Source organism: Miniopterus schreibersii (assembly GCF_964146895.1).
Source record: "Miniopterus schreibersii genome assembly, chromosome: 2".
Taxonomy (NCBI): domain Eukaryota; kingdom Metazoa; phylum Chordata; class Mammalia; order Chiroptera; family Miniopteridae; genus Miniopterus; species Miniopterus schreibersii.
In genome coordinates, this window is record NC_138102.1 from 97,278,029 (window position 1) to 97,302,929 (window position 24,901).

The 24,901-nt window shown below is 33.1% G+C and overlaps 1 protein-coding gene across 2 annotated transcripts in view; it reads right to left on the minus strand.

Moving 5' to 3' along the window:
* PSPC1 (paraspeckle component 1) overlaps nt 1–24,901 on the minus strand; it is a 111,559-nt gene that overhangs the window by 32,968 nt on the left and 53,690 nt on the right. Inside the window, exons 7-9 of one of the 2 annotated variants that reach the window (XM_081126862.1) lie at nt 8,749–8,806; nt 3,480–3,649; nt 95–1,631 (exon numbers count right to left, since the gene is read on the minus strand). The exons of the other annotated variant lie outside the window; for it this stretch is intronic. Coding sequence (XP_080982988.1) covers nt 1,446–1,631; nt 3,480–3,649; nt 8,749–8,806 — 414 coding nt within the window. The 3' untranslated portion in view covers nt 95–1,445. Of the gene's footprint in view, nt 1–94; nt 1,632–3,479; nt 3,650–8,748; nt 8,807–24,901 lie in introns of those variants that run through there. 2 annotated transcript variants of the gene reach the window in all.

The window sequence follows — 24,901 nt, forward strand, 5'->3', positions numbered from 1 at the left end:
AAAGTATGCTTTCCAGCAAAAACAGAAACCATGCAAAAATAAGAGATAATATTTACATGCTGTTCATTTTATAATAGCGCATTATTCTTCAAAAAAAAAAAAAAAAGAGCTAAAGCATGATATAGTGACAGTGAAGCATTATGTGAGAAATATACTGTGATCAATGGCTGATGTGTTAGAGTTGCAGTTTAATTTAAAGATATGTTCCTTAAATGTAATTTTAAATTAAACATGGCTATAAAACAAAATTTTAAATATAGCAAAGACTTTGTTTTGGAATAAAAATTATAATGTCATAAAATCGGTTTCACTCTAGTATTAAAAATTGAACTTCAAAATACATATTCAATAGTAGAGAGAGGTAATATGATTCCAATGATCCTGTCTTCCACTTAAATCACCTATTGAACTGTTTTTAAAAATCAGTTAAAAATCACCTATTGAACTTGTATTTAAAAATCACCTGTTTTTACAAATCACCTACTGAACTTGTATAACTTGGAGACAAACACACCTAGCCTGTCAGACAAGTTTTACTGGAGACTTACCAACTACAGGAAAATATTATGACACTGCAGAGTCAAGCCATCTTCAATACTTTTTAGAAACCAACCTTCTCAAGAAATGTCTTATTTCTTCTAAATCACACAGCAAATCCTCACTTAACATACAAATTAACAGTACTGTTTGATTTTAAAGAAAACTTAAAAGGGTAAGATCTCAGTATTGACACCAAATAAATGCAAGTAAAATTTTAAAAAAATAAACATATCATAAGCAAAAGATTTGCCTTCAAACGGTTTTTTTTCCAAGACTGAAAAGGTTTATTTGAAAAAAATCAGCACAGGACAAAGATATCCTTAATATTCCTCTTGGAATATCTGAATATTCAGAATCTATATGAAATCTGACAGCAGTTCTCCGGTTTCACAGAACATGAACCCTTTATACAGATGTAAACTCCCTGGCCAGACCTCTTATTGACAATAGCTTTCATTAAGCTGCTATCTTCAGTGCTATTTGCACAAACTAAAAAGCAGAAAATCCATTCTCATTTTTAGATGGCTGGGATTAAAGCAACCAAACTATTACTGTTACAGCAAAGTTTAGCAAAACTATAAGAGAATACCACTAATAACATTAGTAAATTATCCAAAATGATTTCTTTATTGAAGTAACTACATAGATTTCACAGTACTATGGCATATTTATATTAAGCTAAGGTCACAAACACATTTTAACATTCACAATGATGAGCATCAGCATTACCATTCTAATCTACAAAGCTCATGAATAAAGAAAAATACAAAAACCTCTAGTTTTACAAAAGAAATACTTTAAAGTCTACATACATTAACAATAAAACCATTTCTTCCAAGGTAACAGGTTAAAGTGTAAAGTCATACCACTGAATTTTTTTTCTCTAAATAGGAATGAAAGAATGTTTAATATCTACGACGCTTATTAGGGCCTTCAAAGTTGCCTGCTTGGCTTCCTCTACCAAAACCACCAGGACCACCAGTAACAGGACCTACACCACTCATGGGTGCTTGAGGGGTTTCAGAACCTGTTCTACTACCCATAGGTGATCCCATCTGAGATGGTGGTCCTTGCGGAAATCTATCATTGTGCTAGAATACAACACAATAAATATAAAGTCCATTTGGAACACGTCAAATATAAGTGACAAGAAAAATTGGCAAAATCCCAAGTAGTGGTGTCATGAAGTTCAGCAGAAAGTCCAGCAGAATCAGGATCACACATAGAAGGAAGAAAGGAGCAATTTAATTAGTTACTATGTTAAAAAAAAATTTTTTTAAAAGCATCTGAAGAGTTACATACTGCTACAATGCCCCAATTTCATGAAGAATGAATTGATTTTATGAAGTAAATGCCACCTTAAAAACCTAATCAATATTACAGTACTATTCTGGTATCTTTTTTTAAAAGCTTATATTGCATGTAACTGTGGTGCATAAAAACAATTTTTTTTAAAGAAGATAAAACTGAGGAGCAGCATCACGTTCAGAAAATAAACAATTATTATGAAATCGTTTGAGATGTTTTTTGGAAAGATCATTATTGGGGAAATAGATATAGTTTTTTCAGAATCGACAATTTATTAAGCATCTGAATCATATACTTGAAAAATTTCACAGTAATAGCCACATATATTAATCTCAAAAGTTGAATAGACTCCCTTTGGGTGGTAGTAAAACACCAGTGTAAAAAAGACTAAAGACAGTATTTAAATAGTTTACAATTTCAGAGGGAGGGTGGAAAAAATGGCCACCTAACAGAGCTTCGAAATTACTACTAATGATTATATTGCTACACAAAAATTTAACCAAGGAGGTACAAGTTTTTACTAGCTTTCAGACATTTTACTTTAAAGTAAAGCCTCCACTGAAGTTAACAAGAACACTAATTATACTATGCGCCATCTGATCACAGTAGATATTACAGCACTGCCTCTTTATCTCCCTTTACGAACACATTAAAAAAAACACTATTAGCATGTCTAATTTTTCCATATTCATAAAAGATAGCATTTAAAGTAAATAAATTTTTAAATGGTAAAATACTGCATCCATCAATTCTAAGACACACATTCACTTTTAACATCTTTGAGACCAGGAAGGAGTTACAACTGATTAGCATGTCTGAGTTTAATTTGCAGTGCTTTTTCTTTCTTGACAGCAATGGCGCCTTAAGATTTTTGTAGTAGTTTCAAAGCTAAACCACCTTTTCAAAATATACAACCAACCAACTTTCCTTTTCTAAATGGTGTTTAGAACCATTAATAAAAACCAAATGAGAAAATGTTTTACTAATATAAAGCCTCATTTAAACAGTGATAGACTTTGAGAAAAATGAAACAAGTACTAGGTCTTGCTACTGATATTTAAATATACGAATTACTAAGAAATGGTTTTATAATATTTAATGCACACAAAGATAACTTCACACTCTCAAACCAAGACATAAAATTGTCTACTTTTAACCTAGCAACAAATGTAATTAGTAATTCTACAATGTAAATTTAAAATTTAATGTAAATTATTTTACAGTTAAATTCTCTGAAATTAATAAGGGATCTTTTTCGTAGAAATGTTTACTAAAAACTGTTTTTTACACATAGTGGAGTATTGTCCCACACCAAAGATAAGGAGTCCACAGAGGAAAAGAACACAAACATAAAATACTTAAATGCTGGTAAGAGGTGGATACAAATTAAAAGCACTGTAAAAATAACTGTAACGTGTTACAAAGTATGACATGGTTGGTAATCATAACTCAGGATACTTAAAAACTGCCTCATAATCAAAATATAACTTCACAAGATTACTTTTTCTTCATTGCATATTGATCTTTACTGCCAAAACAAATGATGCCAAATTATCTTAAGTGTGAAGTTACCTTTGAGGCAGAAGTATATATTATTGAATATAATCAAAATAATGTTTATGATACATTACCACTGCTCCATTATCTGGCATCATTGGAGTTCCCATATTTGCAGCTCCTTCTGGTCCCATGGCAGGACCAGGACCCATTGGTGGGCCAGGTATAGTTCCTCTGTTGTTCATATTCATACCCATCATTGGAGGAGGACCTTGGTTACCAGCAGGTGCTGGGCTAAACGCATCTATGCAAAACAATCTATACTTAGAGCTGTCCTATCTTAGTTTAGTAAACATTAAAAATGTAACAACAATTAGGCAATGTATACAGACGACATCATCAAAATCATTTTCCTTCTTTGAAAATGGGACACTTAGTTAATCTACTCTATAACAGAGCATTACCTATGCTAATAGAATTTTCATCCCAAAAACAAAAGTATATAAAACAAATGAGACAACTATCAATTATTTAAGGACACTTGAGACTGTAAAAGCTTGAGAATTTTTTTAAAAGTCAGTATGATTTGCTAGTCTGCTTTTTAACCAAATATTCCCTTTACATAGTAACTAAACTCTAACAGCAAAAGATTAGCACTTAGAAAACCACTTAATTTTTTTAAAAGTCATAACTTAAAAATGTTAGCATGTAAATTGCATTAAGCTGTGAGAATCCATTCCCTTCGATATATAAAGTTCACTGTAACTAGCCTCTTGACTTTTATATAGTTACTGAACATCTCCCAAAATTATAGAAGGTACTATTTTTTAACTTTATGGAGAAAAATGTAATCTAAACAAAAAAAAAAGGGAAATGACTCTCAACATGACAAAGCTTATTTTTAAAAGCAACTGCAACCAAAAGAGATATAATATTAACATATTTGATTTTTTAATTTTTCAACATGCTGAAATTCTGAAAATGGGAATAAGCAGGTATACTTCAAAATTTTTCATCAGAAAGATGAAAATTGCAAGTGTTTGAGCTATAACACCATATTTATAATGGCCTCAAACACAGCATTTTTTGCTAACTTCCTCAAATTTTTTTATTTCTAAAGTATTCATATACTTGTTTATCATAAAAAATTCATAACAAAGACTGACTTAAACTTGTTTCCTTCTAGTACTTCATTATGTAGGTCAATTACAATACTCTGAACTCAATTTCTCAAAAACACATTATAAAAAGAGCTGAAGTTTTCATTCAAACCCACAACTCTTCACAGTATCTAATACAGCTGAACTCTATAAATGGCTGAGTCCAAAGAGCAGCTGAGAAAAAGAAGTCTTACTCCCTTGTCAGTCCCTGGCAACACACTATTGCTCTTTCTGAACTGAATCCCCAGGAACCTACCAACTTCATAGGGAAGGAATTATTTCCTTAATCGGTAAATGTTCTTCCTGACAAATCTATACTCTAACTATCCAAGAATATTTCTATTCCCTTAGCAGTTATAAACAAAAAAATTTTACTAGACTTTGAGAACATCTCTCACAATGGAAATGAGAAAGAGTGAAGACACTAATCTAGGAGGACTCCATCTTACCTCAACTTTCCCCAAAACAAGTCATGTTAGGGTATGCTTTTTTAATAGAATATAACTATTACATCTAACCTGTGAGATTCAAATATAACTATGCTACTACAAGTATAGTAAAATAACTAAAAAATACTCTTTCCAGCTATCAATAGTTGAAGTACAGTCTTATTTTTAGGAATTACATCTTCTACCACACAGCTATAATTAAACTGAATTTAAAAAAATCTAAGCCTTTGGTACGACCTGTTGATAAAACCATTTGGGCCCGGAATTTTCTTCACAGGAAGATTTTTTACTAATAATTCAATTTTTTTAGTGTTCATAGAATATTCGGATTTTCTATTCTTGAGTCAGTTTTGGCATGTAACATTTTCCTAGAAGTTTTTACATTTAAGTTTTAAAATTTATTGACATGAAATTGTTTAGAGTATCCTCTTATTACCTTTATAACATCTCCCAGATCTAGCACTTTATCTTCTTTTCCATTGTTTTAAAATTTTTTGTTTTGGCTTGGTGTCATCAGATCTATCATTAATCAGCTTTGACTTTCTTGTATTATTGTGAAATTATACTTAATTTAATAACTTTTTGTTCTTTCCTATCTAAGAATTCAGATCATTTGATTTCTTTAATCTTTTATATCCATTTAAAACTCCTGTATCTCTTTACATAAATTTTTAGTTAAATCAACAAGATTTGTTAAGTGTTCTCACCAAAGAAAAGAGATAATTATGGGACGTAATGGAGGTGGTGTTAGCTAAAGCTACAATGGTAATCATACTGCAATATATAAATATATCAACTTAACACACTGTACGTTTTAAACTTATACAATGTTTATATGTCAATTATATTTCAATTAAAAAATCCGCAAGAAAAAAAAAACCTAAGCCCTGGCCAATGTAGCTCCGTTGGCTGGAGCATGATCCTGTGCACCTAACGCTCTTGGGTCCAATTCCTGGTCAGGGTACACATCCAGGTTGCAGGTTTGATCCATGGTCTGGGCAAATGCGGGAGGCAACTGATCGATGTTTCTCTCTCTCCCACTTCCTCTCTAAAATCAATTTAAAAAACAAAAACCACATAACGTATTTAAAAATTAAAAATGAAAATCTAAGGCCCTGGCCAGTTAGCTCAGTTGGTTAGAGCATCATCCCAATACGCCAAAGTTGTGGGTTCAATCCCCAGTCAGGGCACATACAAGAAATCAATCAATGCCCCAGCCAATGTGGCTCAGTGGTTGAGCGTTGAGCCACAAACCTAGAGATCGTAGTTTGCTTACTGGTCAGGGCATATGCCTGGGTTTCGGGCTCAATACCCAGTAGGAGGAATGCAGGAGGCAGCCAATCAGTGTTTTTCCTTGATGTTTCTATTTCTCTATCCGTCTCCCTTCCTCTCTCTGAAATCAATAAAAACATATTTTTTTAAAAAAAGAATCAATCGATGAATGCATAATGAATCCAGAACTAAGTAAAACAACAAATTGATGTTTTCTCTCTCTCTCAAAAAAATTAAAGATCTAAGACATGTTAAAATTATCTGGCCCCCTGAAAAAGTTTGATAAGCTATTTCACTTGGTATGTACACTGGTAAATACACCAGAAAATATAATGACACATTCCATCAATGTAACTTGACAGGATGTGACAATTTACTGACACCAGCAACACTCAACTATATAACGATACATAACTCCAGTACACAATTAGAATACAGTCTCTTATTAGATAAAATGTAAAGAGGAGAAAATTACATGGATTAAACTTTAGGGAGTTAAGTAAATGCTCAAATGTAAATATGGTTCTCTGGTAAACAAAATGCCATAACAATTTTAATTCTCTTAAATTCCTAACTAAATAAGGAATCTAAAGGCATAGTCTCATATTTCTTCTGATAAAGCTGCTAACCAACCAGTCAGTCAGAATGCTTTGGTGTCCCTTCCAACATCAGAAATGTTTCAAGTTTGGTTCTGACGTTAATGACAATCTAATAATTATAATGGCATTTCAAACCTCCTATAATCCGTAACCTCACACTTACATCCTTAAAACCACCTGGACCAGCCCACAATTTACTCTGATAAAGACATAAATACTGAACCACTTGTACTTATTATATATACAACTGTGTTTCACAATTTACAATTTTTATTATTTATTTTTGGCTAATTATTTCGTGTATCCATTGTATTAACTCACAACGAAGTTCTTTATGGGTAAGGGAGATGTTACATGCTTACTTTGTATACCAGAGATTCTCAGTTACTACTTTGGTAGAAAAGAAAAGTAACAAAGTGAACAGCAATAAATGACTTTAGATGATCTAATTGTCAGTGGCAAAGAAACTGCCATGAGAGGAGGAAGGAAGATGATCATGGAAAATACTCATTCCACACATTTGATGCTTTATGATTTTTTTATTCCATGCACTACATAATCTAAGTACAATTTAGATTTTCTCAGTGGGTGTGCATGTTATGCATACTGAAATGTTAAGGTAATGTAATCTTTACAACAGTATGTACATTTGAGTTATGTAAAGATTTTAAGCTCATGACAGCTTCAGCAGGACAATGTAAAAGGAATATATAAAATTTAGTTACTTGTCTAACTTTTAAAATGTATGACATTTCAAATTTAATAACTTCCACACTTATTTTTCCCTAGCTTACTCAGTGTTGTTTCCCCTGACAACCTGGTTATAAGTCAATCAATATTAAAGATGCTAATAATATAAGCATTTTCTTAAAAACTTATCAACTCTTGCCCTGGTCAGTGTGGCCCAGTTGGTTGAGTGTCGACCCATGCACCAAAAGGCTGCCAATTCGATACCTGGTCAGGTCACATGCCTGGGTTTTGGGCTTGATCCCCAGTAGGGGGCATACAAGAAGTAGCCAATAGATGTTTCTCTCTCTCCCTTCCTCTCTCTAAAATCAATAAAAACATATTTAAAAAAAACTTTATTAACTCTAAAGCTATGCATTAACCTAAATGTGCAACATGTTTCTGTGCACAATACTGTAGGTTAGGGCAAAATGTTTGACACTTAGTAAAATGAATAAAAATAGCCACACAACACAAAGTTACAAAAAAGGGTACCTTAAAATACAAATTTATAAAATACTCCTCAAAAGTTTAGAAACACTACAACTCAAAAACTACCAAAATTCTAAGGTAAAAAAACCAATGTGAAGGCATGAAATTTGATTTTTAAAATATTATACCATGAAATTACTGAACAAGTTTCGTATTGTATCAAAACATGGTTACAGTTTTCTGTCATTAAATCTATTAAAAGATAATACAGCCCAGTTGGTGTGGCTCAGTGGGTAAGCACTGACCCATAAACCAACAGGTCACCGATTTGATTTCTGGTCAGGGCACATGCCCGAGTTGCAGGCTTGATCTCTAGTAGGAGGCGTGCAGCAGGCAGCCAATTGATGATGTTGCTCTCATTGGTATTTCTATCTCTCTATACCCCTCCCTTCCTGCCTCTCTAAAGAAAATAAAAACATTTTAAAAAATTGATGAATGAATGAATGAATGAATGAATGAATGAATGAATAAAAGATAGCACATCTTTTAGCTTTCAAATAAACAAAATGAAAAAGTTCTTCCTAGGCATATATTTTAAAATATACTTGTATTTTTTAAAATTTAATAAACATAAAGAGATTTCACCATTAAAATGTTGATTCCAAATTTTAGTTTGTTACTGACATGTAGATACCACAAACAGCATGTACAGTTCCCCAAAGAATTACAAGTAAGTTATAGAAGCCTTTTGCTTCCAGTCCCTACCTCCCATGTTTATTGCTCCACGGGGACCCATATCACCCATTCTCATTTCCTGTTCTCTCTGTAAGTAAGCATAGTTGTCACAGTCAACCTATCGATCTTATCACATTTCCCATCTAAAATCAAAAAGAAAAGAATAAATTGGGACATCACTTTCCATTAAAAATTTTTTTAAGTTCTCAACATCTTTTACTTAATAAAGTGCACTGAAAAGGAACTTCAGTCTCCCAGGCTTAATATACTACAATGTTTAAAGCACCCAGTTTATAATGCTAGATTATAAATAAGTCAGATTACATAAAATTTACCACAGAATATTTTTAATGTTTTTATTCTAACAGATGAAAGATACATGCCTAAATTCCAAAATAAAAGAAAAATCTCATAATAATAACTACCAGGGCCAATTTTTTTTCCCTCCCAGGTCACTAAAGTCTTTAAACAGAAATGATCGTTATCACTTTTATATTCAAACATACAATACAAACAGCTGTGGGGCACTAAGCTAAAAACAGTTATAGATTATTTTGACTTCTGAAGTATTGTAATTCATCCTTGCCTTTTTATTCAAGTATTCAAGCATTATTTTAACCAGGACCTATATAGGACTACCATAAAAGTCTCCAAGACACACAAGCAATCATTAAACACTCAATATAACATTTCTTCCTTCATTAGAACACTTTTTACTTGGAAATCTAAAATAAAAGTGTTATTACAAACTGCCAAGTTCTGAAACAAAATGCTCTTGAGGTTAACTGTGACACAAAAGGTCATATAAATGTACAAATATGTTAAATTTCAATACAGAAACTGCTTCCTTAAAAAATTTTCATTTCACTTGGTGAAACGACTCAAGATATTATAGTTGCAATTTGCACTATTACTGGATCATCTTTCCCAATATCATACAAATGTGTTAAATGCAGCAATACTAAAGAACATTCTCAGGCAAAAGCAGCAATGTCTGAATCTAAAGAAGGTATAATTTTCCTACTTTCAAAAGCAACTTTATTAAACTGTTTAAATTCCACTTAATTCAAAATACTGGTGAAAAGGAACAATAAAGCAAGAAATGAAAGCCTATGATGGATAAATGAAATAAGCAACAAATCGATTACCTATCAAACCTAATAGCAATGCCTCAAAAGGTAACCTATAATTTAGAGTATAAGAAAAAACACCAACTTATATAGTATCATGAAGAAACATTGTCCTGTTATTTAGAAAATTTAAACGCCAAACCTTTATCAGAGCTGTTTAACTTTCCTAAAAATAAGTCTCCTAAAACTTGATTAACACATATTATTGACCAGCAAAAAAACTAGACTATTTTATAAAACTACTGATGAATCCATATAATTTTCCAATTACATGAAAAATACTATTTTATAATCACACTTATTATCAATAAATAAGTGCTATTATCAATAAATCAAATAAGCCATGATGTCCAAACCTACTGATAAAGTGTGGACAGCTTCAGCGTACCCAAAATCTTCCAGGTATTATTTATAACAGATATTTAATACATGGACTTTATGATCATGACATTCTGGGGAGAGGATAAGGGTTCAATTTATATTTTTACTTTTGTATTTGCCTTAACTACGAAAGATTAGAAATAGTTAACAGAATGTAATTATTATAGTCCCACTGTTTGAAACTTCAATTTTCAAATCCCCCTTATATACCCTAACATCCTAACTAGATGCTTATCTTATGATTCACTGGGTGGAGGCAAGGGAGAGAGACTACCATTTCTATTGTCTTTTTATAACTTCAGCTTTACCTATCTATCACTTTCTAAAATAACATGTTTAGTCTTATTATTCACAAAGTTAAGTACTTTTTAAAAAACTATTCTTAAATTGTTCTATTACTCCATTTTCTTTATTAACAAAGTTTTGTGAGAAGCATATTAACACAGCGAAGAAATCTATGGTTTTAAGATAATTATTCAACAGTGGCTGTAACATTCCCTTCCTGATGCTCTATTTTAAACTGGTTCCAGTTCTAAAATATATTTTTGTAAATGAAATAATCAGAAGCTTACAATAATCCATGTTAATGTAGATATCGCTATGTTAAAATACCAATTTATATTGTATACTATATTACGTTTCACTTCATGTTGACATTTCCTTAAAGAATATCATCTAGCCCGGCGTGGGTTAGCAGTTGAGCATCGACCTAGGATCCAGGAGACCACGGTTTGAATCCCGGTCAATGTACATGCCCGGGTTGCGGGCTTGATCCCCAGTCAGGGGAGTGGAGGAGGCAGCCAATCAATGACTCTCTCATCATTCATGTTTCTACCTCTTTCTCCCTCTCCCTTCCTCTTTCTGAAATCAATAAAGATATCACTTAGTGCTATATTATACAGCTTCACTCATAATTTTTAAAAACATAGTATAATGAGATGACGGATCATTTTTAAACTATTTTAGAATGAGCAAATGAAGTTTTCAGCTTCCTAGTCGTATCTTAAGATTACTGTTTCTTTCTATAAATCTTCTAGTAAAATGAAAGAGGCAGAGATTTTAAGGGTAGTATTATCAAAGGAAATTAAGACAGCAAATCTCATTACAACTTGATATATCAAATATCAATGAGAATGACTTGAAGAAGTTCACTATAACTGTGTACCCACCCAAGAAGAAATACACAAAGGCCTTCACTTCTTCTATGAATTACTTCTAACTTACTTCGAATTAGAACTGGAACACTGAATGTGTGATATTTTTATAATAAAAATTTTAAGGGTGCTTTGTTACTTTAGCATAAATTAAGAGTTGTGGTTTAACAACCTGTATGCAAACAAAATCTCAAAAGACTGCAGTGCAATAAAGCTATGATAAAGCTATGATAAAAACTTTTTAATTAATTCAATTAAGCCTCATTAATCCTATAAATACATTTATTGTTATCCTATTTTATCGATCATAAAACTGAGGCACATGTCTGTTAAATAACTTACTCAAGGTCATACATATAGTAAGTGGTTAAAGTTCTGCCAAAATAAAGTTCATGAAATTTTCACCTTCATAAGGCACCTTCATTTTTTAAGAATTTCAACAAAAACTAACAAAAGACATGATTTTTAGATTTATTCTTACAATGTTTATAAGAAGGTGTGCCTTTCCATTAAGAGTTATGCATAGGTATTCCTGAAAGCTTGCCACTGAAGAAAGCGTAAATTCACATCTGACCAACAAATTAAGCAAAATATGACTGATTTTCAGAACTATATATCAAAGCAGCATTCCATTCAAATAGCAGTTCTTGGAGTGGTTCGTGGAGTACTCAGTCCCCAACACCATTTTCAGGAAGTGCACAGATTCAGAACTATTTCATGTCTTATTAACACTAGAACATAGTTATAAGATGATGATCTAGTCAGGCTTTTCACTCTATCAATATTTGCGGGTGGTGTAAAAGCAATGGTGGGCAAAAATCCTGGTTTTCTGGCACAAATTACATTGCAGTCAATTTTTACTAGAAATCACTGTATTCTTCACATGCATATAACAGTTTAAAATGTTCAATTATGAATACCTAGATGAAGCAGTAAAAATTATTAAGTTTATTAAATCGCTATCCTTGGGTACATGTCTTTTTAATATTCTATGCAACAATACAGTATATATATATAAAGCATGTCTGCTGCATTCTGAAGTAGGGTGGTTATTTCAAGAAAAACAATTCCTGCGATTGAGTTGCAAGCTGAAACACTTTTTGCATGGAATAATAAGCATTTTACTTCAGACAGCATCATGCAAATTTTCACAGACATGTTCTGATGAGATCGGTAGTTGGTACTAAGATGTGGTTTTTAATTTTGTGTAATAAAATACATTAAAACCTGAAATACCTGTGTAACTTGATAAACCAGTATTTTTCTAATGCTGGGTATATGATATCATGAAATCATGCCAGAGTCAGAGAGCCATTCAAACTTCAAAGTAGACCAATAGATTGTAATGAAAATTACTGCCTATCAAGTTTTACTACAGTATCAAACAAGAATATCCACAATTACCTGAAAGGTGAAGTGTGAAGTCAGATTTTTTTCATGTACTTTAACCAAGAACATTTTGCAATAGATGAAATGCAGAAGCAAATATAGGGAGCCAGCCATTTTCCATAAAGCCAAACATTAAACAAACTTACAAAACGGTAAAATAATACCACTCTTCCTACTACATTACTGTTGAGCATTAAAGAAATTTGCAAAAAAATGTGACACATGACCACTCTTCCCACTAACACCCATTTTCTTTCAAATTTCTTTTAAATTTCTCATATGGCAGATACTGATATAACTGAAACAAAAGCTCTTTAGGGACCTTGGTAATTTTTTATAGTCTATAAAAAGGATTTCGAAACTAAAAAGTTTGCAAACAACAAAACAGCAGAAAATCTGCACTAATGTAAATTAACTAAAGCAGTATACCCTAAAGTGCAGCATGTGATGTTACTTTGTGTAATGTAAGGCTATTTTTTTCTTTTAATACTAAGGATATTAATCTGTGCTTTTAAACATATTATACTTATTTTTCTAGGTAACGTAATTTAAAGGTTTCACATGGTACAAAAATAAGGCTAAAATAAGTATAATATGAATTTCTAAGGTTTAGGTAACAGTGAACTAAATAAATGCTTAACATATATAGAATGGGCCAACATTCTGAGATCAACAACAAAATATGTTCATCTAACACTGTGATCAATCTACTCAGTTAACGGCACACTCATTACTCTCCTTTTAATTCATAAAGACTTCTCACGCATGTCCTTAAAAGATTCTAAGGACTGTCTAGGATCAGCATGAGCCATTTAGGTCTTAATAAAGAAAATGCTAAAAATCTGGATTTAAAATATTGATGTAGAACATTTAAATGTATTAAAAGAAATATGATCCCAGAGAAATGTTTCAGTTCTGGCAGGTAGTAAGGCTCAACTTTTTTATCATCAAGTAGTCCAAAACGTTTTACTAAAAAGAAATTACATTTACCACTTGAAAATATATCTTGTTTCATTAGAAAAATAAAAGAATAATAAGATTATTAGATAGCCAGTCAAACTGTCATGGGAGAAGTTAAATAGATATTACTATCCGGAAATACTAGGCAAGAAATACAACATATTCTGAAGAATGGAACAAATAGGAAAAAAGAAAAAAAACTGAAAATAAAAGTAGGCCTCTTTGCCAAGAAATTATTCGCTCATTTAAACGTGTTAATATTAAAAGGTATTTATCAACAAAGTTATCTTTTCCTTAAAAAAGTAAATAAATTAATTTTAAACTAAAAAGGAAAAGAAGACATGTTCCCATTGATTCAACTCAAATAATACCATGCAAACTTTCCAACATAACCAAAAAAGAATGTTTGGAAACTTAACATTTTTTCCTCAGGCAATTAAAAACAGCAATTTCTGAAATATTTCATATACATATCCACATGCATGCACACGCGCACACACACACAGCTATACAGGAAAGGAGCAAAATACTTTCAGTAATATAAGAAGATCTTTTAATATATACACCCTATGGTATTTTTCCGCCCTCAATTTGAATACATGCACACCAAAATATCTGCACTCTTTAATATTGGGGAAATGTTGCTCACTTCTGTCAGTTAAAATAAATCTTTACATCATATATCAAGAATTGCGAATTTAAGCGAGATAACAAAATAAACCTATTAGAATGGCCAAAATCTTAAACACTGGCAACACGAAATGCTGGCAATGATATGGAGCAACACTATCTCTCATTTATTGCTGGTAGGAATTCAAAATGGTATATCCACTTTGGAAGACAGTTTTTTGTTGTTTCTTTTTAAATATATCTTTATTGATTTCAGAGAGAGGAAAGGAGAGAGAAAGAGAGATAGAAACATCAATGATGAGAGAGTCATTGATCGAGCCCGCAACCCGGTCATGTGCCCTGACTGGGAATCGAACCCTGATCGCCTGGATCCTAGGTCAACACTCAACCGCCGAGCCACGCCCAGCCGGGCGAAGACAGTTTCTTATAAAACTAAACATAATCCTACCACAGGATCCAGCAACCACGCTCTTTGGTATTTATACAAAGGGGTTGAAAATTTATGTCTACGTAAAAAATTGCACATAGATGTTAATAGCAGCCTTATTTATTATGGTCAAAACTTGGAAGCAATTAAAATGTCTTACAGTAGGTGAATGGATAAATGGACTCTGGTGCATGCAGACAATGGAATATTATTCAGCACTAAAAATAAGTGAGTTATCAAACCATGAAAACACACAGCAGAATCTTCAATGAATATTACTAAGAAGCCAATATCAAAAGGCTACTATGATTCCAACTATATGATATTCTGGAAAAGGCAAAACTATGGAGACAGTGAAAGAAACAGTTGTTGCCAGAGGTTGGGGGTGGGGGGAATGCACAGGCAGAACACAGACAATTTAGGGCAGTGAAACTACTGTGTATGATACTATAATGGTGTATCCATGACATTATACATTTGTCTGAACACCAACCGTGAACCCTAATGTAAATGATAAACTTGGGGTGATGAGAATATGTCACTTACAACAAAGTACCACTCTATGGTGTGGGAATTTGATAATGAAGGAGTCTATGTGTATGTGAGGGAAGGAGGCACAAGAAAATGTTCTATACCTTCTGCTTAACTTTGCTGTGAACTTAAAGCTACTTTATAGAAGTCTATCTTACCTTTCTGACTGGTCACAAGTATACACGTGTTTCCATGTCCAAATGTTGCTGAACGGCCACAAGATAACTTGGGTCTGCACTTACATTCATTTAAGTAATTTTCAACACCTTGCTAACCAAAGTAGCCGGCCACACGGGCAAGTTCTGGCTTGAAATAGCCGGTCAACAAGGTATTAAAAAACCCACAACCTTTAAAATATTTTTACACAATCAGTGATCACAAGTGTTAGTCACAAAATAATATTTACTTGTTAAAAATAATCAGAAATAGAAGGAACAACAAATATAAGTAAGTAGGGGGGCTTATTCTCAGCTCACTGTATTCATTAATCAAAAGATACATACCCCTTAAACTAGATTCATACACAGTGAATTTTTAGTCTGGTTCAAGTAACTAAGTAAACAGATTATTCTGATGTCACTGTCAAATTCAACTGACTAGCAAAATTAAATGCTGCTTTTTATAATACACAGAGTGGCTTTCTAACTAAACATGAATTAAATGTAATTACATATAATCCAGTACGCACTGAGACAGAAGGGAACAAAGATTTTAAACAAATTAACTTTTAAAACAAATTTATATTCAGCTGGGAATTTTAGTCTATATAACTGAGGGACATTTTCAAGATTATCATTTTCAATTGTCATAGCAAACTATCTCTGAAGAGGTGCTTTTAAAAACTTCCCGGTGTGGCTCAGTGGTTGAGCATTAACCTATGATCCAGGAGATCCCGGCTTGATTCCTGGTCAGGGCCCATGCCTGGGTTGCAGACTCGATCCCCAGCAGCGGCCGTGCAGGAGGCAGCCAATCAATGACTCTTACCATTGATGTTTCTATCTCTCCCCCTCTCCCTTCCTCTCTCTGAAGTCAGTAAAGATATATTTAAATAAAACACACACCAAAAAAACACACCTGAAAATGATTAGGAATTATCTAATTATTCTTCAAATTTAGCTATTTTATCCCAAACTCTTAAAGAAATCAACAATAATATCACAGCTATAATACAAATGCAATACTTTTAACATCAAATCACACTAAAGTTCACATAATACTAGAGACTAGTTTGCATTTTATTATCCATAACCCCTTACCTAGTATACTTCCTTATCAAAGTCAAAATTACTACCACGACTGGCCAGATTAAGGTATGAAAGATGAAGCCAAAGAACAAATATAAACTGCACAAGAAGCTATTCAAACTTGGTCCCACAAACAGAAGAAAGCAGTAGAAGCAAACAAAGCCTTTGTGGTCCAATGTATGAAAAATTAAGCATTTAATAGATATCTTTTTAGGTCTTTTGATACTAGAAATTAAGCAAATTATCTTAGTCTACTGAAGCTTTGAAATTCTGTCAAAGTATCCATTTTTTCTAAGTAGATAACTCCAAGTAATATATTCAACATATGGCAATTTTTAAGTGGTAACTAAATAAAACTAGAAAAATTATTTAAAATTTACAATTGTAAGAGAAAGTACCATAACAAGCACATCAATTGTATAAAAGCAAGGTTTAGAAATAGCAGAAATATGCCAAATGAAGAAGTTATCTTGTGAGAAACATGGTAAATTTACAACCAGAAAGAAAGAATATGAAACATGGTACACAATATAGTGGAGGATATCGTAAGACAAAGAGGCAAACTTACCCATATACTTCTAATTAATTGAAATCTTAAGCAGAAACAAATACATTGCATCAGCACAGCATGCTTACAAAACCCAAGTTCCTACCCCCTACACATCATTAGTTTAGTTAATAACTACACATGGTCACTGACATTCACATCTGTCCTGTTTAATCAGGTATAAAATTCTGCCATTTCAGGTGATACTACCAGAGTTTACTGCCTTCAATATGAAGTACAGAAGATACTAAATATTAACTGGCCAAAAAAAATATTATATCAAGAAGTCACAAAGCAGAAGTAACAAGTTAAAATGAATTTTTGCTATTAATTCAAACTATTTAATAATTAAATAAAATTCCTTATTCATATTATATATAGTGGATATTTCAAAAACATGTTTCTGCAGTTGAACACTTCTATTTGACAATCTTGACTCTCTTCATCTCCAACCCTTCACCAAGTAAGATTAGAATTTCCCATTTCAAAACAAAAGACATGGGGTATACCTATAACACAGTGGAATAATAAACCAATCATATTGTTTAAGAAAAATAAACCCTAAGTCATCTTGACAACAGTGCTGAGAATGCTCAACACCACCTGACGTTCCCTAGTAGAGAATCTGTAAATTCTCCAAACTTATTAACTACATTTCTCTCATACTCTACAGAGGTATCCTGCACCTAAAATACTCTAAAATCCTCAGACAGGACCCTGGGCTTGATTCACCTCTGTATCCTCTACAATACTAAATGGAAACCTCCAAGTCTTCCTGTAAGTCTAATGCTCTGAACGGATATTCAAGTGGAAACGGCGTATTGAAAAATTAAATGTGCTGAAAACGAAGCACAAAAAACTGTGGGTCATTTAACTGTTTAAAATTCATTCTTAATAATGTTATTCCATTATGAATTCTACAAAAATAGTGGTGGCTCAATGCCACCTATGTTTCAAAAAATACTGATGTTAACATCTGAGAAATTAGTGTTCAATAAATAGTGAGGTATGGTGGCCCATAAACAACACTGAAAACCATATGATTGAGCTGCACTGGCATTTGAAAAATCAGACACCAACCCAGCCAGGTGGCGCAGCTGGTTGGAGCATAGTCCCTTACAACAAAAAAGTTACAGATTCAATCTCCAGTTGAGGCACATACAGGAGGCAACTGATTGATGTTTCTTTCTCACACTGATGTTTCTCTTTTACTTTCTTTGCCATCTTCTCTCTCTCTAAAATCGACAAACAAATCCTTCGGTGAGGATTAAGAAGAAAAATCAGACATCAAACAACTATTTAACTCTCCCAGCTCATATCTATGTGACTACAATATGACAAAGATTCCTGACCTAAAAAAATTCAGAGTTCAATTAGTGGACAGCAAAGTCAGAAAATACCTATAAAGCAACGTGATAGGTAATAAAAAGAAATGTATTAAAAATGATACAGGATCACAGCTGGGATGAGGAGTCAGAGGAGGTTATGTATGCACTGAGTATATAAAACAGATTTTCTCCAGGAGGGAAAAAAGAGATATGGAAATTTCTCCTGATTATGAGCCTCTCTGAAACTCTAATGGAAGGTGAAGACAAAAAGAGGTATCAGAATCATCTAATAAGACATAGAAATAATTAAGTACAATAAAGTGTCTACTGATAGTGTGTGTGCAGGGTGTAAGGGATTCGGTAATCATTTTCCTTGGACTCATTCAGACCTTTAAACAAAAATTTAAAAAAACAAACAAAAAGCCCACTATAATCATAACAGTACCCATATTCACTTCTCCCAGTTTGAATGAAACTTTATCTTATATATATGAGAGGATATTAAACTATTAAATAATCCTTTTAAGAAGTGATCAAAGATTTCAACAGCTTGTTTAAATTGACATATATCTTCAACCCAAATACCCCAAATTGTTAAAATCCTAAAGATCACTTCCAAGAGTATATGTAAGCATTATAAACATCTATCTTTCTTTATTTACATGACCATAAAAGTTTAAGTCAAGTTCCAATTATGTAGCATCCTAAATATTCAGGAAAGTTCTCAGCTCATTGAAGGAAATCAATTCAATTACTTTAATGAATAAATTTTTGAAAACTGGTCACAAACAACTAGGCCATTATATTTGAGACCACTGCAATCTAACTGTTATTATCCATTTTGATTTTCACCATCAGAAATGGGCTGTCATTATACCAGAGCAGGTCACATCTCAATCTAACACCAAACCCTACAGCATAGAATTCTTCAGTGATTTCCAAAGCATAATGAAGAGGCTATAAAAATCCTTGTGAAATATTCCAGTTTGAATCCTTCGTGTATGCAGGCGTCCAAAAACACATTCTTCTATCCCAATACAATCAGATCTCTTGAGGGGCTAAATAATTGATTGAAAAAAGGGTAATGGTCATGTGGAAACCACAAAACGGCAACTTCTCCTCTGAAAGCTTCACAAACCTTTTCTGAAAATGTATTTGCACCTACTCATTAGTAACAATAGAGATCAGCTCTCTCTGCCAACACCTATTAATAAAATTTTATTATTGGCTGGTGTCTACTTTGAGTTTTGTACATGGCACATCAGGTGAAGTTAAGTTATAATTAAATCAAGGGGAAATAAGGAACAGGATACCCACCCAAGAATCAGGAAAAAGAGAATGACAGCCCTGGCTGGTGTGTCTCAGTGGTTAGAGCATTGTTCTGCACACCCAAGGGTCCCAGTTTCGATTTCCAGTCAAGGGCACGTACCTGGGTTTCCAGTCAAGAGCACGTACCTGGGTATCCGGTTTCCCTCCCCGCCCCCCATCAGGGTGCACGAGAGGCGGCCAGTCATTGTGTCTCTCAGACATCAATGTTTCTTTCTCTCTCCCCCTAGCTCCCTCCATTCCATTCTCTCTGAAAAGCAATGGAAAAAATATCCTCAGGGGAGGATTAACAAAAGAATAAAAACTGAAAAAAGAGACTGACATAAAGAAGTGGCTGACTAAACAACAACCTAAATATGGCAATACTGACCAAGAGGAGACAACATCTGATCAAGAACAATGCACCCTTAGCCAGGTTGTTCAGTGGGTTGGAGCAGTGTCCTGTGCACCAAAATGTTGTGGGTTCGATTCCTAGTTGGGGAGCATACATGAGGCAACAATCTATGTTTTTCTTTTCGCATCAATGTTTCCCTCTCTCTCTCTCTCTCTCTCTCTAAAATCAACAAACACATCCTTGGGTGAGGATTAAAAACACACACAACAACAATGCTTTATGTCTCTACAGACTAAAACAAAGGACAAAAACTCCATCCACTGTGGGGGAGCAACGCTTTATCAGTTTTTCCCATAACTTTGCTCTAACTCATAACCGTAACTATCAATAAACCTTCTGGCACAAATGTGGATTCTTCAGGAACCTTGGGTCTAGGATATGAGGTGCTCTGCTCAATGAGCCTTCTAAATACACTGGAAAAGAACATATAAATTAATAAATTTCCATTTTAATTCACAAACTCTTTATGCATTTGGTTAACATGGGCCAGTTTTTACAGATTCCCCCAAACTCCCAGATTATCCTTAGATAAAGGGTCTGTCTATAACCTTTTCTGGTTAAGAGCCAGATAGTAAATATTTCACGCTTTGTAAGTCACAGAGTCATGATATAGTTTCATACAGTTGTGTCTCAACTAGACAACTCTGTCACACTGAGGCAAAGCAGGCATAAACAAAATATAAACATGACTACGTTCCAATAAAACTCTTCCAAAAACAGACAGTGGTCAGATTTGGCCTGGCCTACCCTAGTCTGTGGACCCCAGACTAGGGTAGATGAAGAATTAAAAAACTAAAAATTAATGAACCATTTGAGACAATACTCCTTCCATACATAGGCTGAAAGCCCAATTAAAAGTTGCCACACCAGCCCTAGCCAGTTGGGCTCAGTGGACAAAGAGCGTTAGCCTGTAGACTGAAGGGTCCTGGGGGGTTCAATTCCGGCCAAGGGCACGTGCCTCAGTTGCAGACTCGATCCAGTTGGGGCGCATGTAGGAGGCAACCAATCAATGTGTCACACTGATGTGTTCCCCCCCCCCATTCTCTCTGAAAAGAGCAATGGAAAAAATATCCTCGGGTGAGGATTAAAAAAAAAAAAAAAAAAAAAGTCACACCGAACTCCCACAAAGCACTATTCACAAAGAATATGGTGCTATTTACAGTGTTAACTATATGAATCCTGTCCCCCGTGTTGAATGACTGATTCTTCCTGTCACTCAAACTCTGAGGTCCCATAAAAATTACAACTACTCCTATTCTCATTTCCACACATGGTCAGTGGTTTTCTACCTTTGCTAATGAGATTAAGTAAGCTGAAGAACTTTTGAAAATCGCAGGTCCCATGGCTCCAACCTAGATCCTCTATCAAATTATTTGCTAGATTTGATCTTGGGCATTTTCCTAAGTTTCATGTGCTGCAAGGGTTGTTAAGTACAGGATCTGGTCAAAAAAACAATAAAACAATGCATCAGAATCTACTGAGACCACAACCTGAGTAAATATGTAGGTTAGAGACCTAAGAACCTATATCTTTAAAAAGCTCCCTGTGTATGTATTAGTTGAAAAACACTGCCACGGAAGAGGCAATAGACCCTTGGGTCACATCTTGGTCACATCTCCTTAATGCTTTTGGCCTCACTATTTAATCCCTGAAGCTATAATGGAATAGCCACTGACAAAGGAACACAACAGGGTCAAAATACTGCTATGGCATATAATATACATGTTAGATGGCCGACCATTAACCTTTCAATACATTTATTTTCAGGCTTATTATACACATTTGTTCAAATATTCAGGTCAATTCCCACCTATTCAAATAGGAATAAAAACACTTTGATATCAATTCACATATATATTTTGACACAAATACGAAGATCTATTATTTTCTTCAATAAAGACCAAATATTAATATTTATCATACCAGAAAAAGAAACTTTTAACAAATTAGCACCCAATCTAAACACAACCCCAATTTTCCTAAACAAAGTATTTTTAACTACTATAGCTAGAATGACATTTAGAAATTTTTATGACATTACCATTTTCCCAAGAAAATAAAGTTTACTCTAGAAACAACATTTTAAAAAATCTAATTAAAATCTCCCCTTTACTCCAACCCAGGCTGGATCCACAAATAAAGGTTGGGACATAGTACTACATCAATGTTTAAACTACTTTAATCAACAGTAAGTGGAACAAACTAACATGAAGACAATCTCATAAATTCTTATTCTTAATAGAATAACTTCATGTGATTGTGTCCAAAAGCAATAAAACTGTGATAAACAGAAAACTTGAAACTAGTAAATGGTACCTAGAAAATGGTTCAAATACACTTTACACTACAATAAAGGTAAATGTAATGAAAGCACAGCATAAAAATATATACATTGTTATGGTAGTCAAAAATACATTATGCTACAGGAGTGAAAAATAACATGTTTAATTTATAATTACTAGCGCCTTTATCAAAGAGCTTGACTTTATTTAAGGAGAAATAAGGTATGAAATAAAAATAACTTCTAAGTAATGAAGTACTGAAATATCCTTGAAACTTTTAAAAATAGATTCACATGTATGTCATAAAAATCAGAATAAAGTAACAAAAAAAGCATGACTAGCCCTAGCCAGTTAGGTTCAGTGGTTAGAGTATCGGCCCTCAGACTGAAGGGTTCTGGGTTCAATTCCAACCAAGGGCAAGTACCTCGGTTGCAGGCTTAATCCCTGGCCCCAGGGCGAGTGTGGGAGGCAACCAATAGATTTGTTTCTCTCACATCTATGTTCTTCTCTCTCTCTCTCTTTCTCTCTCTCTCTCTCTCTCCCTCACTCCCTCCTTCCCTCTCTCTGAAAAGCAATGGAAAAAATATCCTCAGATGAGGATTTAATAAAAAATTTTAAAAAACATGACCACACATGATGTGTTTGCCCTCATCTTTTGTTCCAGCTTTAAAAAGTATTATTCAAAGACACAAAGTAGGCAAATCAGTATTTATTTTATACTTCAAAGCCCATACAGTTAGTTGTTCTGGAATATTTCTAATAGAAATATTAGAAAGAAATGAGAGGTGGCATCTTAAAACAAACCAAGTAAATCTATTTTACTTTAATTACGTGGGTGAGCTGAACACTTACCATTTGATTCCTCCCTTTTAACTGAACAGTGAAAAAGAGAAAGCACATAAGAGGGCCTAATTTCAAGGCTTTTAAGAACAAAAACAAACATTAAAATTGTTTAACAATTTTTCCAAAGCCAGTTTTAAAAATATAAAATAGCTGAAACAATTGCCTCAATGTTTTCTCCATTAACATAAAAATAGTCAAGACCTATATAGAGCTTTTGTTAATATTTCTTTAGTACTTGATTAGTATATATTAACAAGTATCATGAAGCTAGGAATTAAATAAAATTTATAACAATGTGTCTATTCATAATTTCTAATTTCAGAAAGATCTAAAAATAGAACAAAGATTATCTTCACCCAAAGATTTAATTCATTGTTACACACTATTTTAAATATGGTTCCTCTTCAAAACAAATTAAGAACATAGTAACTTTGAGGCCTAACCTAAGTCATAATTTAAAAAAAAAAAAAAAAAAAAAAAAATCAACACTCTAGCCCAAGATACAGCAAACATTTTCTGTAAACGGTCAAAGAGTATCTTACATTTTGTGGTCACAAATACTCTCGAATATTCGTATTTCCCACCATCGATCAACCCTTTAAAAATGTAAACACCATTCTTAGCTCTGCAGTAGGGTGGAACAATAATTTATTTTTGAAATGCCAATAAATCCAATATGAGTATATAAATATCTTATTTATTTATTCACAGTGTTCATTAAACATGTGTAAACTTTTGTCCACCATTAAAATGCATTTTACACCCTAGCCAGCTAGCTCAGTTGGTCAGAGCATAATCCCGATATACCTAGATTGTGGGGTTCAATCCCCAGTCAGGGCACACAAAAGAAACCACCAGTCAATGCACAAATAAGGGGAACAACAAAGCAATGTTCTTCTCTCTCCTTTCCTCTATCTCTTTAAACCAATATAAAAAGATTATAAAAAAATAGAATGCACCATAAACATACAAATGTTTTTAAATTAAAATAAGAATACATAGTATTTCAATTTTAAGTTGTAGCAACATTTCCAAATAGTTTTTGATAGAAAAGTAAAATTAAAACAATGTCTTCATTAATTATATTAAATGCCACAGAGCATATTAAAACACTGGCATGTATTTTGAAAAACTGTGAAATGATTTCAAAGAATAGTCTGCAATCAAGTTTGTGAGTCAACTTAATCAAATTTAACAGCAGGATACATTTTAATCATTTTCTTCTAGACCCCTAAACGATTTGTGTATTATGACATTATCACAAATAGCTACACGTTTGCTCCAAGGATATAAAGTTGATGCCAGAAAAATATTAAGAATGTTAATTCCACCAATTTTGCTATAAGCAAGCACTTTTAGCAAATAAATCCATTGTTTACATCTTGACTATGTTTGAAGAAAAAACACTAGCAACTAGTTTTCAAAATATAGGCCTGAAAATTTAAATTCCATTTTCTTTTGTAACATCAGAAAATATCCTCACATTGATAAATACAACAGGTTTATATTCAAATATAACAAAAAGACCTAAAACAGTTTAAAATATGTCATTAAGCAAGTGCTACGCACTCAAGGAGAAAAAGAGAATTGCAAAATGTTAAAGTATTCCAAAATTTT